The 14,891-nt window shown below is 40.0% G+C and overlaps 3 protein-coding genes across 57 annotated transcripts in view; 2 read left to right on the top strand and 1 right to left on the bottom strand.

Moving 5' to 3' along the window:
- The window catches only part of SUPT20H (SPT20 homolog, SAGA complex component), a 39,160-nt gene extending 36,613 nt beyond the window's left edge, over nucleotides 1-2,547 (top strand). For 27 of the 50 annotated variants that reach the window (XR_014819209.1, XR_014819205.1, XR_014819202.1 and 24 more), the window contains 2 exons: nucleotides 1,207-1,310; nucleotides 2,066-2,547. Coding sequence is in view for 26 of the 50 variants with exons in the window: in XM_084981499.1 (XP_084837625.1) it covers nucleotides 1,207-1,310; nucleotides 2,066-2,203 (242 nt within the window). In the remaining 24 variants the exon portion in view is untranslated. The remainder of the gene's footprint in view (nucleotides 1-1,206; nucleotides 1,311-2,065) is intronic. The other 23 variants (XR_014819207.1, XR_014819203.1, XR_014819201.1 and 20 more) reach the window with 1 other exon arrangement.
- On the bottom strand, nucleotides 2,458-11,189 carry EXOSC8 (exosome component 8). Its single transcript, XM_021065264.2, has 11 exons — nucleotides 11,159-11,189; nucleotides 10,009-10,045; nucleotides 9,710-9,773; nucleotides 7,766-7,839; nucleotides 6,545-6,590; nucleotides 5,780-5,885; nucleotides 5,652-5,697; nucleotides 4,852-4,948; nucleotides 4,447-4,567; nucleotides 2,999-3,105; nucleotides 2,458-2,672 (listed from the first exon to the last, which is right to left on the bottom strand). Exons 1-11 carry the CDS (start codon nucleotides 11,173-11,175, stop codon nucleotides 2,557-2,559), a joined length of 831 nt encoding a protein of 276 aa, XP_020920923.1. The 5' UTR covers nucleotides 11,176-11,189; the 3' UTR covers nucleotides 2,458-2,556.
- Nucleotides 11,190-11,470: 281 nt separating this feature from the next.
- The window catches only part of ALG5 (ALG5 dolichyl-phosphate beta-glucosyltransferase), a 39,292-nt gene continuing 35,871 nt past the window's right edge, over nucleotides 11,471-14,891 (top strand). For 3 of the 6 annotated variants that reach the window (XR_014818791.1, XM_084981038.1, XM_084981039.1), the window contains exon 1: nucleotides 12,313-12,422. Coding sequence is in view for 3 of the 6 variants with exons in the window: in XM_084981038.1 (XP_084837164.1) it covers nucleotides 12,357-12,422 (66 nt within the window). In the remaining 3 variants the exon portion in view is untranslated. Of the gene's footprint in view, nucleotides 11,613-12,312; nucleotides 12,423-14,891 lie in introns of those variants that run through there. The other 3 variants (XM_084981037.1, XM_084981040.1, NM_001244320.2) reach the window with 2 other exon arrangements.

Genomic DNA, 14,891 nt, shown 5'->3' with positions numbered 1-14,891 from the left:
ATGAATTAAGACTTAATGGTCAAGTAGCATAGCTTTAGTAAGACACTTGGAAAAAAAAAATAAGATTATACCAAATGATTGCTCACCACTTCTAGTAATAAATGGTGAACCAAAGATTGACCTTTAATGAAGATTATTTCATCAACTGAAAATAGCAATTATAACTTAACATTTAGTTAAAATCAATAAGCCACATGTATAAGGAAACTGAGATAAGCATTTGAGGATTAGTGATTGAACATGTTAATGTTACCATTTTGAACCACTGGGTTTACTTACTTACTAAGACGCCTTATAGAGTCCTGCACAACTCCTAGTTTCTGAGTCTGGAATAAGCAATGTCTTAGGTTAAGTTCTAATTTAGAACTGATGAATTTCCAAATGGAAATTATAAACCATTACCCCACAAGTTACAAATTTCCTAAAATAGCTGTAATATAATTTAATGGAAAGAAACGTAGGCTGAAAAATGAGAATGTTCCTAGCTTCACACTGCCACTAGCTTTGAATTACTCAAGGATCCAGGCCTGAAATTTCCTCATCTGTTCTTCATCAGTGAGAGTTGAACTTAACACTGATCCCACTCAGTTCTAAAAGGTTTGCCACCTTTGTTGCTAATACTATATGGTCTGATACTCACTGTAACATCTTTTTCCACTTGTCTACCAGTTTTACCCTTAAGGTGGTTTGTATTTCACTCCTTTTCCTACCTGATTGATTATATTTTAAAATAACATACTACAGTCAGTTGTTTTGTTTTTTTTTGTTTTTTTTCTAGCTTTGCCTCCAGCATGTGGAATTTCCTAGGCCAAGGATCAAACCTGCACATCAGGGACCTAAGCCACTGCAGTGATAACTCTGGATCTTTAAGCCATTGCACCAGAGAACTCCACTGTAGTCAGTATTTTGCAAGAAATCCTTAATAAAATAGTGCTAATCAGGTCACTGAGACTGAAGAAAAGAGAGGAATGCAGTGCTTTGGCCCACATGCTCTCCCTTCTCTTCCTTGTCCAGGAAGTTCTATAATCATTGGTACCCTCAACTAACAGGAGACTCTACTAAATTTATTCTGAAATGTCTGTGATTTGATACTTAAGATTAATCATACTGATACTTTTCTATTATTTCATTTTCTATGTTGTCCTTTTCTAACCCTGGTAGCCTTCAAACTATCTGACTGGCCTGCTTTCCCCTTCTCCTCTGTAGTGTTGTCTCAGCTTGGCTCTGCCGAGAACAGACCTGAGCAAAGCCTTCCTCAGCAGAGATTCCAGCTCTCCTCTGCCTTTCAACAGCAGCAGCAACAGATCCAAGTAATCCAGCAACTTCACTCTGGTTACATTTTTAAAGATACTCTGCTCCAAAAGTACTTTACACTACCTTACTTTGGTTTTATTTTACTGTCTTTTAAGACTGTACTATTACTGGTAAATAATTTAGCAGATTTTATTTAAAAGTCTGACAATTTTAGCCAGTCAACTTGGAGCACAGAATATATTTTGTACATTTAAGTTATACTCTTCCTAATTTAAAATCTTTCATGAAGTGCTGGTGGCACATTACCATATTTTTGTAGTTTCCAGTATATTTTGAAATAGTTTTAATGCCTATGGTTAACTTTTTAATATTGTACTGCAGAAAAGGCAGGCATACCAGTGTTATTAGAAAATGTCATACCTATTTTAGAAAAAATGTTATTCTATTATTCTAGGAAGTCAGCAATATTATAGTTGACTATCTTTAATATACAGGGAGGTTTTATATTGCTATAAACGATCATACAACAAAATGGTAACTGAAGTTGCTGAGTTACTGCAATACAGACTGGCCAGGCAAAGTAACAGAAATACTTTTGAGGTTTACCAAGAACCGTTCTTAAAGCCCTCAGCAGGCTTCTGTGCCACTGGTGCTGTTTGACTGTGCACTGTCTCAGTGTGGTATAGTCCCTTTTTGTTACCTTGGTGCTTTCTCCCTTTCGGTTTTGTTGTTTTCATCACTCTCAGGAAAAGCACCTTTCTAAATATGCCGATGTTTAACTTAACTTGCTTTTTCTCCCTCTGTTTTGCAGCAGTTGCGATTCTTGCAGCATCAAATGGCTATGGCAGCAGCAGCAGCACAAACAGCTCAGCTACATCGGCATCGGCATACAGGCAGCCAGTCAAAAAGTAAAATGAAAAGAGGCACACCAGCCACTCCAAAATTCTGAGTCCTATTTTTTTCTTTTTAGAAACTTAAGAGCATTGAATCAAAAGGATTCTGAGTTTCTACTTCATTTTTGTTTTTTAAAATGTGTCAGTATTTTCATTGCTGGATACAAACTTTATACAGAAGCACAACCCTTAAATAAAAACAGCAAAATGGTTTAATGAACCATTAGGGTTGGTTTGCCTCAGTCACTGCTTTTTAAAAATGGTTTCACTGTACATAAATGGAAGTGACCTAAGAAATACTAGAAACATCTTTCAGAAGACTGTAGTTTGATATTTATTTAGTATAAAAGGTTTGTGCACAGTGTAAACAAATACAGTTTTTACAAATTTGTTTTGAAAATGTGGTGGTTTATTTGGGTTTCATACTCTTAAATACTTCATCCATCAGTTTTTTTACTTCTTTATGTCTTGTAACTGCTCGGCTCATACAGTCCTGAAGTTTAGCTCCAGTCAGTCCACTTCCACCTGGAAAATCAGTGTACTAATTAACACTTTTAATACCTTTTCTTTTTACATGAACATCACATCAAGTTATAAAACAAGAAAAGATGAGTAACATAAACCAGTGGTGTGGTCGCAGGAGTTGCAAGTTATGATTCTGAGATTTGAGAACCACTGACATACATTATTAAAATGCCAGGAATCTGAGGTAACAGAGAAACTATAGTAAACGTATATTAGGGAAAAACAGTACAACACTCCACGTTTCACTTGGCCCACCTTAATAAAAAGAAGCCCACACTGAGTTTTCATCTACATGTTTAGTACTGTAATGGCAGGAAAGTACATGCCTGGTTTGTGAAGACAGCATAGCTTGCCTTCCTCATCCATTACTACTGTTAAGGTTCCGGTGGCCAGATGTTCCTCCTCTTCAGTAGGATCAACTATAAGCAGAGTACTATTTTTAAAATTAAAAAAAGAACAAGTATAAATTATTAACCCATGGGACAAATTTTACTTTGGAAAGGTACTAATTAAACTCACTACACCTGCATTTTAGCCTTGACATGAGGCTAGAAAGAACTGGTTAGAAGCCAGAAAAAATTGATAGCAACCTCAAATTCTACTACTTGGAAGAATCTTTGTCCATCAGTGGGTTTTTTTGTTTGTTTGGTTGGTTTTTTTTTGGTCTTTTTGCCTTTTCTAGGGCCACTCCCGCAGCATATGGAGGTTCCTGGGACCTCCTCCCAGGCTAGGGGTCATCGAATTGGAGCTATAGCCACCAGCCTACACCAGAGTCACAGCAACTCTGGATCCGAGCCACATCTGCAACCTACACCACAGGTCGCGGCAACACTGGATCCTTAACCCACTGAGCAACGCCAGGGATCAAACCGGCAACCTCATGGTTCCTAGTCGGATATGTTAACTACTGCACCACGATGGGCGCCTGTCCTTCAATTTATGAATATATTGAAGTCCCTGGGAATTACTGGAGATAGGCTAAGGTAAAATCTTTTGCAAAATAATTGAAAACTAACCTTACATAAGAACAGGCAAACCAAGCTACATACAAGTGAGAAAAGCACAGAATTAATCCAAATCAGGATGTTTTTGACAATAAAGGTTAGCTAATAATAACTGTGCAAGGAGAACAAGTATAAGAACAGGTATAAACTCAGCTGTCCAGGACAAACTATAGTCACTAAGCATTTCCTGAAAAGCCAACTGAGTAATAATCCTTCGGAGTTCCCATCATGGCTCAGTGGAAACAAATGTGACTAGTATCCATGAGGATGCAGGTTTGATCCCTGGCCTCGCTCAGTGGGTTAAGGATCCAACGTTGCCGTGAGCTATGGCATAGGTCAAAGATGAGGCTCAGATCTCGCGTTGCTGTGGCTGTGGTTTAGGCCAGCAGCTCCAGATCTCATTCAGCTGCTAGCTTGGGAACCTCCATATGCCACTGGTATGGCCCTTAAAAAAAAAAAAAGACAGGAGTTCCTGTGGTGCAGTGGTTAACGAATCCGACTAGGAACCATGAGGTTGCGGGTTCGGTCCCTGCCCTTGCTCAGTGGGTTAAAGATCCAGCGTTGCCGTGAACTGTGGTGTAGGTCGCAGACGCGGCTCAGATCCCGCGTTGCTGTGGCTCTGGCGTAGGCTGGTGGCTAAGGCTCCGATTAGACCCCTGGCCTGGGAAGCTCCATATGCCGTGACAGTGGCCCAAGAAATGGCAAAAAGACCAAAAACAAAAATAACAATCCTTCAATGTACAACTTTTTAATACATTTGATTAACTTACTCATCAAACACAGCAAATGAAGTTGCAACTGGGTGAGTTCTAATATTCAAATAACTTTTCTTCTTTAAATTAACTTCTGCTAAAGCAGTTTCTTCATTTATATTAACTTCAGGCAACTGTACTAGAAAAAGGCAAATATGTAAAATCAGTCTAGTGAAAGTAACAAAAAGGTGCTATCCTTTGTTAACTCACTCTTCCCTGTTTAGCTTGTCCAGAATATTAATTTTTCAAAAAAATTATCCTAGAACAATTAAGGTAAATATAGTAGATACAGACATTTTTCTTTAACTTACGAACACATGAGAGGTAAATCTTAGCAAAAAATCTTTAAAAATTTGCTGAGAAATTTTAACAAAGCATTCTGACACATAAGTAGGAATATTCCCTTTTATTAAGGTTGCTTACCATTTTTTAAAGCTGCTAACAAAGCAAATGTACAGGCATCCAAAATGTTTCCATCGTGGTTGAGGCAAATGAGATCACAATATAGAACCCAAGCTAGCTAAAACAGAGTTTACACAAAATGGAAATTAAAGTCTTCTGATTGGTATAACATACATTTGTTTTTACTTACAAACCACACCTTCATTAGATAAGATAACCTTCAAGACTCAAAAAACTTAAAACTTTAAAGTTTAAAAAAAAACTGTACAGGTTGGATAAAAGCTGACTTTTTACTACCAAAAGCTGACAGGTGAACATCTCCATTTCACTCAAGGGAACTACAATGATGAAGGAATTACTTCTGAAAATTTAAAATGTACTTTACCATAGAAACCTCAATATATGAAACTTTTAGATCTTAATGCTTAATACATCAGTATAATCAAATAGGAAAAGCCTCTAGGTACTAGTCAACTTAGTTCAAAGTCTCCAAACAGACTTTTGGAATTTATACTGTGGATTCACCTCAAACACATGTTAGCTGATCAGACAGTAATAATCTGCTAGAAGAAATTTTAAAATGACTTATTTCTGTAAAAGGGGAGATTACATCAGCCTAAGAGGCATATCCTAGCCAGGTACTGAAGTCATCAAAATTGGTTGTTTAATTTTTTTACCTTTTTTTAGTGAATTCCATCTAGAATGGAATCTAGTAAAGACATCAGTATTTAAGGCTACTGTTTTTTGGGTTTTTTTTTTTAATTTTTCCCACAAAACCCACCAGAATTAATAAAAGGTCATAGCCTCTTTATTCCTCTTACCTTTCCTGGAGAAATGCATAAGTCCTCTTTCTGAATTATCTGTGAACTTGATTTAAAGACAAAGAGCATGGTAAATAAAAGTTCCAACGCTCTAAAATGAATGATAGATTTTATCAGGATGATCTTACTTTTCAATGACATCTGCAATGAACTGGCTGGCCACTTGGGCCTCTTCTCCCGGAGGGCCAGACCGAAATCTCCAGGAACACAGAGGTGATAGATCCACATTAGGAACTGAAAAAATACTGCAGCTATGAACCAGATTTCATCTCTGATTTAGTGATAAAGGTATTATCAATCCACTGCAAAAGCAACTAGCCATGGAAAGCACTGTAAAACATCACATATATCTTTTCATCTTTGTAATAAGAATCCTGGGCTTAGACAAAATTTGTATTTTCCAACTGTTTTCCACACAAGCAATATCAAAAAAAGTATATTTAGGGCCTTTTTCTAAAGGCCTTTCACTAAAGTTCTTATATGTCTTTCAAAATGCCCCAAAGTGTAACAGAAGATAGCCCCCCTCCCCAGTCATACCAAGTGTTACGCATTTTTAAAATGTTGGTTCTCATCATAATGAAAAGATGGTCCAAGAAAAAAAAAAAATCACATGGTGGTATGAATAAAACTTTATGGAAACAAAAGTTTGTAATTATAGCCTTTGCCTAAGATTTTATTTTCTTGGTTGATGACATCTATACAAAAACTGATCAAAAAAAGATACTTATAAAATTATCTTGCTATTATGCTATCTTCTAACATATACAAAAAACTTTTCAGGAATGTCTAAAGCTTATGAATACTCTTCAATTCACCTACTAAGATTTAACTATAACAACAGTATTAACTATGTTAAAATATTTGTATTAAAATTACAAAACCATTTAACTCACCAATATATCCTTTATCAGGAGCATCTGTTGGTGGCGCTCCAAATTCCTGTAGAAGTAAACAAATGTTTCCTATGAAAGAAGCTGCTAAAAAATTGAGAAGGCAGCAGTCAGTTACGGAAGGCTCTTCCGTCTTAGCTAGTTAACTACATCCTGAGCATCTCCTGTGCTCGGGAGGGCGTGACAAGGGCTCTAGGGCCACTGGCACCACTCCTTACAAGTTCTGCAAGGCCAGAAGGCAGTAGAGCACAGCTGACTGTCGTGCCACTCATCAAAATTACTTGGGGCTCGTTAATTGGATTTCTGCTCCACCCTCTCTTCCACTTATTCAGCAGCCAGGACTGAATTTAAACCTAGGGATACTGACACAGCCAGATTTAGAAACTGATGGGAGGAATCAAAAGCAAATGTCAGAATCACACTTTGTAGCTCAGAGACTTTGAGGAAGTTATTTAACCTCTTACCATTCAACTTCCTCATTGGTAAAGTGGGAAGTTAATAGGGCCTACTTTCAGAAGATGTTAATAAGGGTCAAATGAAATAATATTAAATCCCTGACATAAAACCTAAAAAAGAGTAAGTGCTCAAATCTTGTTACATATCACTGCAACCTTTACTGAAAAAGAACCTGAACTTAGATTAAGCAAATTACAAAGTTCAGGATAGTCAAAAAAGCAGAGACTTTGGAGTTAGTTATGTCTAAATTCAATTTATGAGCCTTATGTTCCTAGACAAGTTTTTTGAACCTCATGTAAGATAGGAGATGAAGAGAGAAATATTTCAAATAATTATTCTGAGGTTTAAACTGGCTAATTTTTTAAAGCACCTAATATAAGGTGCCCAGGATATAGCAAGTACTCAGTTAATGGTGGCTATTACTCCCTCAAGCTTTTCCTTTAAACAATTTTCTACATGTTTGCACAGATTAAATGCCATCCCTGCATAAAAAGATGTCACCCAAAATCCCTCTTAATTTCTCAAATTACAACCAAATTTTTAAAAAATTAAAAGTGGTGAGGGTTTTTAAAAAATTTCATTTCAGCACATTTGCAAATGTTCATAAATTATAATTGAGTCATTAAGCTTGCGAAATGAAAACAAATACTAAAAAACTGACATCTGATCACCTCATCACCAGAACTATAGGTGTATATTACAATCTAATAAGTGTATGAACTAATTTGGTAACTCAAATCTTTATAGTAATATACACAATAAACTTACTGCTTTAATTCCACAAATTACTGTAGTATTTCCCAGCTTCACTAAAGAAGAACCATCTGCAGTACCAATTGAACCTGAAAAGATAAGTATTTAAACAAAATGAAAAGCACTTTTTTTTTTTTTTTTTTTTTGGTCTTTTGTCCTTTAGGGCTGCACCCACAGCCTATGGAGGTTACCAGGCTAGGGATCCAATCGGAGCTGTAGCCGCTGGCCTACATCACAACCACAGCAACACCAGATCCAAGCTGCGTCTTCGACCTACACCGCAGCTCATGGCAATGCCGGATCCTTAACCCACTGAGCGAGGCCAGGGATTGAACCCAAAATCTCATGGTTCCTAGTTGGATTTGTTTCCGCTGCACCACGATGGGAACTCCTTTTCATTTTCTATGTATGGTTTTATCTTGCTACATATCTCATTTGTTTACAAAATTGTATTCCTTGAGTCTTTTTAAAATTATAGTTGACCCTTAAACAGCATGGATTAGAACTGCACCAGTCCACTTATACAGGCATATTTTCAATAAATACTACTACAGTACTACATGATCCACAGTTGGTTGAATCCTTGATGCAGAACCCGAGATATGGAGTACCCATTGTAAAATTATACTTGGATTTTCAACTGTGTGAGGATTGCCACCCCTAATCCCCTCGTTGTTTAAAGGCCAACAGTACCATTTTAGGAATTATTCATGGAGTTCCCGTCCTGGAGCAGTGGTTAACGAATCCGACTAGGAACCAGGAGGTTGCGGGTTCGGTCCCTGCCCTTGCTCAGTGGGTTAACGATCCGGTGTTGCCGTGAGCTGTGGTGTAGGTTGCAGACGCGGCTCGGATCCCATGTTGCTGTGGCTCTGGCATAGGCTGGTGGCTAAGGCTCCGACTCGACCCCTAGCCTGGGAACCTCCATATGCCGTGGGAGCGGCCCAACGAAATAGCAAAGACAAAAAAAAAAAAGAATTATTCCTTGAATTTGAGTTAATCATTTATTGTTCAGTCACAGGACTGTTACACAGATTAAAATCTCTTGACAAAATCATTGTAATCCCTTAAACGTGGTACAATTTGTCTGAAATACTGTTTAAATGGCTCAGGGGCTAAAACTTGGGCATGTCATATAGGTATAATGAGAAAATTCTATGTTTGCAATAGAAGATTTAATAAATTTAAGATATATGAGAAAACCATATCTTAAAATTTTTTCTTTTTTCTTTTGTCTTTTTTGTCTTTTTAGGGCCACACTCATGGCATATGGAGGTTCCCAGGCTGGGGGTCCAATCGGAGCTGTAGCCACTGGCCTACGCCACAGCCACAGCAATGCAGGATCCAAGCCGCCCATCTACGACCTACACACAGCTTCAGACAACACTGGATCCTTAACCCACTGAGTGAGGCCAGGGTGGAACCGAAACCTCATGGTTCCTAGTCGGATTCATTTCCACTGTACCATGATGGGAACTCCCACATCTCAAGATTTTTTTAAAGGAAGGGGCGAAACACTACAGTTACTTTAAAATTTAAAATGAACATAACAGGAGTTCCCGTCATGGCTCAGTGGTTAACGAATCTGACTAGGAACCATGAGGTTGAGGGTTCGATCCCTGGCCTTGCTCAGTGGGTTAAGGATCCAACATTGCCGTGAGCTGTGGTGTAGGTTGCAGACACGGCTCCGGTCTGGCGTAGCTGTGGCTCTGGCGTAGGCCGGCGGCTACAGCTCCGATAGACCCCTAGCCTGGGAACCTCCATATGCCGTAGGAGCGGCCCTAGAAAAAGGCAAAAAGACAAAAAAAATTTAAAAATAATAAAATGAACATACCAGTTGAGAGAATGATGCATTTAAAACTTAACAAGTAAAAATTTACTAGTATAAAAAAACAAGAAAAATTCTATTTTCAGAACTGAAGCAACCTCAACACTGTATTTTAGAACTCAAAATATCCTCACCTACATTGACAGTTGTGGTTCTGAATTCACCAAGTTCTCTTCCATCAGGTCGGCAGTTCTCTTTCTAAATAAATACACAAAAGTAGATTACATACATGTGTATTTTACACGCACCAGGAAATACACACTAAACTTCAACTCAAGTAAATCTGGATTACTTGAAAACTGTCTTTAACAATTGAGGCATAACTGACATTTAACATTAATTTCGCTATACAACATATGACTTATTTGTATTTATGAAAAAAGCATACATCATTATCAAAAGGCATAACATGTACATAACCACCTTTACTTACTAAAAATCTCCTGTAATACTCCAGAGGTTCCACAGTTCTGAAACATATAAATATTAAGATAAAGAATCTTAATATGAATTCAGAAACTTGGCTAAAATCTTAAGAGTGTGGTGATGGAGCAGAAATCTCCAAAATTGGTAACTAAGTTTCTTAAGTTCTAATGTTTATGTTGCCACATGTTACTGATTATAAAAAGCAGATACCTTGCCACAGCAATCACACTCAAGTGCGGTCCTTAATTCTGCCTTAAACAAGTAGAAAGTTGGAGCCCAAGACCCTGGGGCATCTTTAAAGAGAATTAATCCAAGTGTGAAAATAACATCACTCTCCTCTGAAGCAGGGATTCTCCGTGAATGGTAAAATTTACATATTTATTTTTCACTACCCATTCCGCCACTGAAATTCAGCATATTCTTCAATTATGACTAGGTAGTAAACCATTATGAGCCGTACCTGCGACTTTAACAACCACAGATAGCAAATGTTTTCGTTATCACTTTGTAGTTGTCGAAGATATATGTAATACTCATGTTACTTCGAAATACTAGACTCCCCACTAAACCCTGTTTAAGAAAGTTAATTCTAAAACAGATCTATCTCACTATGCCATAAACTTGGAGTTTATATACAAATAGACAACTGTTTCAATATAATTGGTTTTCTTTGGAATTCCATTTCTTTTATCCACTTAAAACTAGACTCTGAAAAGAAAAATGTATAGGCTTCTCCAGAGTGGCACTAAAAACACCTAAAACCTTCCGAGTAAGGCACAAAAGCTTTCAAAAGTAAACTACGGAAGACTGAGAGAGAGAGAGAGCAGGGTGGCATGTGGCCCGGGCGGAACACTTTTTAGGAGATTCCCAACGTCTCCTGGGCTGCATGTCGCTACACACCAAGCCAGAGCGCTTGCAGCGCTTGCAGCGCTTGCAACGCCACACAGTCCTTCCAGCACAGCCTCACTGGGGGAGGACGCCCCCGTTCCTTTCACTACGACCCCCTCCAGTCCTCCCGCCCGTCGCCTACTTCCGTGATGGAAGGAAGTGGGCGTCCGGTGGGATGGTCTCTCGGTGAGAAAAATCCCACCTAAAGAGTAAATGAAGCTGCAATCCGCTAGGATACGAACTCCCGCCCGCCGTGCAGCCACACTCACTTGAACCCGGCCGCCATCTTCCCGCCCGCGCGCCTGCGCCTGCGCCTGCGCCTGCGCCTGGGTATCGCCTCACCTCTGGCCCGCGCAGCTGCTCCGCCGCGGCACTTTCAACACTGATGTTTGTTTGTGCCTTTCTGCTGCCTGGTATCTGGAAGGCAGAGTACAATGGGGGAGAGCTAAGCCAGGCGGGGCGGGGATTGTTTCCTGCATGCCTTCCCTTCGACCGCCACTAGCCAGACGCCCTTCAAGGTTTCCTTGCTTTTGGCGTGTTTTGACGAATCGGCTATTAGAGAAGTGACCAGTGTCTGTTTAGAAACTGTGGTAGTTCAAGACTCAGGAGAAAACCTACCTTACATCAGAGGATCAAGTATTTGAGTGTGGAGCATTACTCCAGTGTTTCAGCATCCTTTTCCCGCCCCCTTCTTGACTGGGCCCTGGGCTTGCCTCCTCCCAGGTAAAGTCCTCCCTGCTCCAGCACGGAAGAATCACCTAAATTTTCTGCTCGCTCCTTATCCGCACCAAGCAACCTGACCGGGCTCCAAAGGAGCAGTTTTGTTGTAGACTGTGTCATGGTTCAAGACCTACACCTCCCTCTTAGATAGGGTTGCCAGATAAAATACAGGGCATCCAACTCAATTTGAATGTCAGATAAAGAGTAGTTTGTTACTGTGGGTACAAGAAAAAATTTTCACTTGATTAGTTGCTACCAGAAGCTGGGGAATAACTGGGAAAGTTTTAGAAATAGTGACGATGGTTGAAAGAAATTGTAAATGCAATTAATGTCGTTGTAGTGTACACGTAAAGTGTATAGAGTGCCAAATTTTATGTTTTACATTATCAGAGTTTGAAAAAATTAATGTGTGGATTGTATGGTATGTGAGTTGTATTTTAATAATGCTGTTAAATAAAACGATTCGTTGCTTATCTGAAATTCAAATTAAATGGATATCCTGTACTTTTATTTGTTAAATCTGGCAACCCTGCTACTGTGGAACTGAGTGAGCGCCTGCCCCTCGCAAGGACTGAGCGTCTCTCACACCGCTAAGTATTCCTCGCCTCGCCGCGCGGCGGCGCTGTGGGCGGCGGGCGCCCGACCGGCGCGGCCTCTCTGCGGGCGGGAGGCGGGGCCCGCGGCTGCACTTCCGCGTGTGTGTAGGCGCTGCAGAGGGCGGGCGGCGGCGGCCTCTGGGCATGGAGTATGGTTCCGCTCCTGCTGCAGTTGGCCGTGCTTGGCGCGGGGCTGGCGGCCGCAGCCCTAATTCTGGTGAGGAGAGGGGTTGGGGACCGACGCGGGTGCGGGTGGAGACTCGGCCCCCAGGCATCCTCTCCTCCGCACTGCCGGTTCTTCGACGTGTCCCTTGAACCATGCTTCACCTAAGCTCCGACCCCAGAATTTCTTCTGCTAGAATTTTACGCATCTTTCTAACGTTCTTTATTTTTATCTTGGAGCTTTATTTCCCTGCGTGTCCAGAGCCTAGAACTTGGGTTCACTGGGCCATGCCCACCCTGTCTTCTTTCGCCCCCTAGTCTCCGGACCCTCTGCCGCCCGCCGCGTCTGTCCCGACCTCTCCAGCATTTCCTCCCGGCCTTGCAGTCGCTGCAGTTCTGGCCCCACCAGGGAGGTCTTGAGCCCCCAGATGTTTGCTTTGCAGGCTCTCCCTTCCCGATGTAGATAAGGAAATAGAAAGTGGTGGCAGCACTGACAAGTGCCATCTGTTACGGGATTGGTTAGACTCGTGCATTAAGGAGACCCACTGGGGTCACAGGAATACCTAGACAAGGCCAGTGTTACCATATGCTGGGGGTCAATATGTCCCAGAATTCAACACCTTAAGTTTGCTGCCTCTAAATGAGGCAACACAGTAGAACTTAAGCTCGGATTTTCTTTGCCATTACGGTGGAAACACAGAATCATTGTAACACTTGCTGATCCAAAAGTAGTAGAAAAGTTGCCAAGTGAACTTTCTCCCATGTGTTTTGGAATGGGTCTGTCATCTAGTTAGTAAATGGAGTAGAAAAAGCGTCAAGTGAATTACTCTACCACCCCGCCCCAACTCTCTGGCACCTAGTTAGTGAATGGAGAGGTTCCTGCTTCCTTGACTTTGAAGTTGGCAGCCTAGATAGCATTGCTAGGAAGGCCACTTTGCCATCTTGCCAGAATTTTACAGCTTAAAAGTAGTTTAGAGAAACAGCAATATATCCTGACTTCTTCAGTGTTTGTGTGTTTGGGTGGGAAAGGAATCCTCTTTGCCCTTAGTATATGGACATTTGGGGAGTCGGGGGAGGTTAGCTTTAGGATGGGGCAGAGTTTGACAGAATCCTAAATTGAATCTGCCTAATGTTGACTCTTGCACGTATTTAAATGTGTATGTTATGAGATTGTCTTGGAAATACTTTAAAAAAAACACTTTATTTTATTAAAGTATAGTTGATTTACAATGTTGTGCCTATTTCTGCTGTACAGCAGAGTGACCCAGTCATATATATATGTAATATATTTATATATATATATATTCCTTTTCTTATATTATCTTCCATCATGGTCTATCCCAAGAGACTGGATATAGTTCCCTGTGCTATACAGTAGGACCTCATTGCTTATCCGTTCTAAATGTAATAGTTTCTGTCTCTAACCCTAAACTCCCAGTCCATCCCACTCCCTCTCCCTCCTCCTTGGCAACCACAAGTCTGTTCTCTAAGTCTGTGAGTCTGTTTCTGTTTTATAGATCGGTTCATGTGTGCCATGTTTTAGATTCTACATATTGGTGATATTATATGGTATTTATCTTTCTCATTCTGACTTAGTATGATAATTTCTAGTTGCATCCATGTTGCTGTAAATGATATTATTTCATTCCTTTTTATGGCTGAGTAGTATTCCATTGTATATATGTACCACATCTTCTTAATCCATTCATCCATCAATGGACATTTAGGTTGTTTCCATGTCTTGGCTATTGTGAATAGTGCTGCTATGAACATAGGGGTGCATGTATCTTTTTGAATTATAGTTTTGTCTGGATATACACATACACCCATGTCCTGGAAGTATTTGTTCTATTGGCTTGAAGTGGTTAGAAGAGCTACCATTTATTGAGTATTTAACAGGGATTATCTCATTTGGTCTTTAAAACAACACAGACATAAGTGTTATCATCATTTGTTTTATTTTACTGATGAGGAAGCTGATGTTGGCAAGATGAGCTCCTGTGTGCAAGTGTTACCCAAATAGGTTTTTTTTTTAAAGCCAGAGGAGAAAATTATTACAAAACACACTGATCTTGTTACGTGTGTGTGTGTGTGTGTGTGTGTGTGTGTGTGTGTGTTGTTTCCTCACCCCGCTTCCTTTCTGAATCAATTTTGAAGCAAACATAAGCCATAACATGTTATCTGTAAATCCTCAGCATTTATCTCTAAGCTTAGAACCCCCTTTTTAAAATATAGCCACAATGAGGTCATCAATGACTTTTTTTTTTTAAAGTGTAACCATTGTTCACTGATTGCAGATACCCCATCTGTTCCGATGCCTCATGTATGTATTGGTATAATTAATTTTTTCATTCAGTATTCATACGCGATTATCACTCAGTTGGTATGTCTCAAGTCTCTTAGTCTGTAACAGTTTCTCCCCACCCCCCTTTGTATCCTCTTGTCTTTAATGACTGATCATCTGTCCTGTAGAACTCCTCAAGAATATATTCTTCAGCATTACTGGTCCCTACTATGGGGCTTG

This window comes from Sus scrofa, chromosome 11 (genome assembly GCF_054392235.1).
Source record: "Sus scrofa isolate SSC_HxYL_T2T_F1_AM1 chromosome 11, Sscrofa_HxYL_maternal_Yorkshire_Landrace_v2.0, whole genome shotgun sequence".
Lineage (NCBI taxonomy): Eukaryota > Metazoa > Chordata > Mammalia > Artiodactyla > Suidae > Sus > Sus scrofa.
The sequence above is the reverse complement of the archived record's forward strand: the minus strand, read 5'-3'. Positions and strand labels throughout refer to the sequence as shown.

Coding starts and splice junctions, on each gene's coding strand:
- EXOSC8 (XM_021065264.2), bottom strand. Junction 9,774..10,008: donor AGTATTACAGGAGATTTTTA/GTAAGTAAAGGT, acceptor GTATTTATTTAG/AAAGAGAACTGCCGACCTGA. Junction 6,591..7,765: donor TAATTTGTGGAATTAAAGCA/GTAAGTTTATTG, acceptor TTACTTCTACAG/GAATTTGGAGCGCCACCAAC.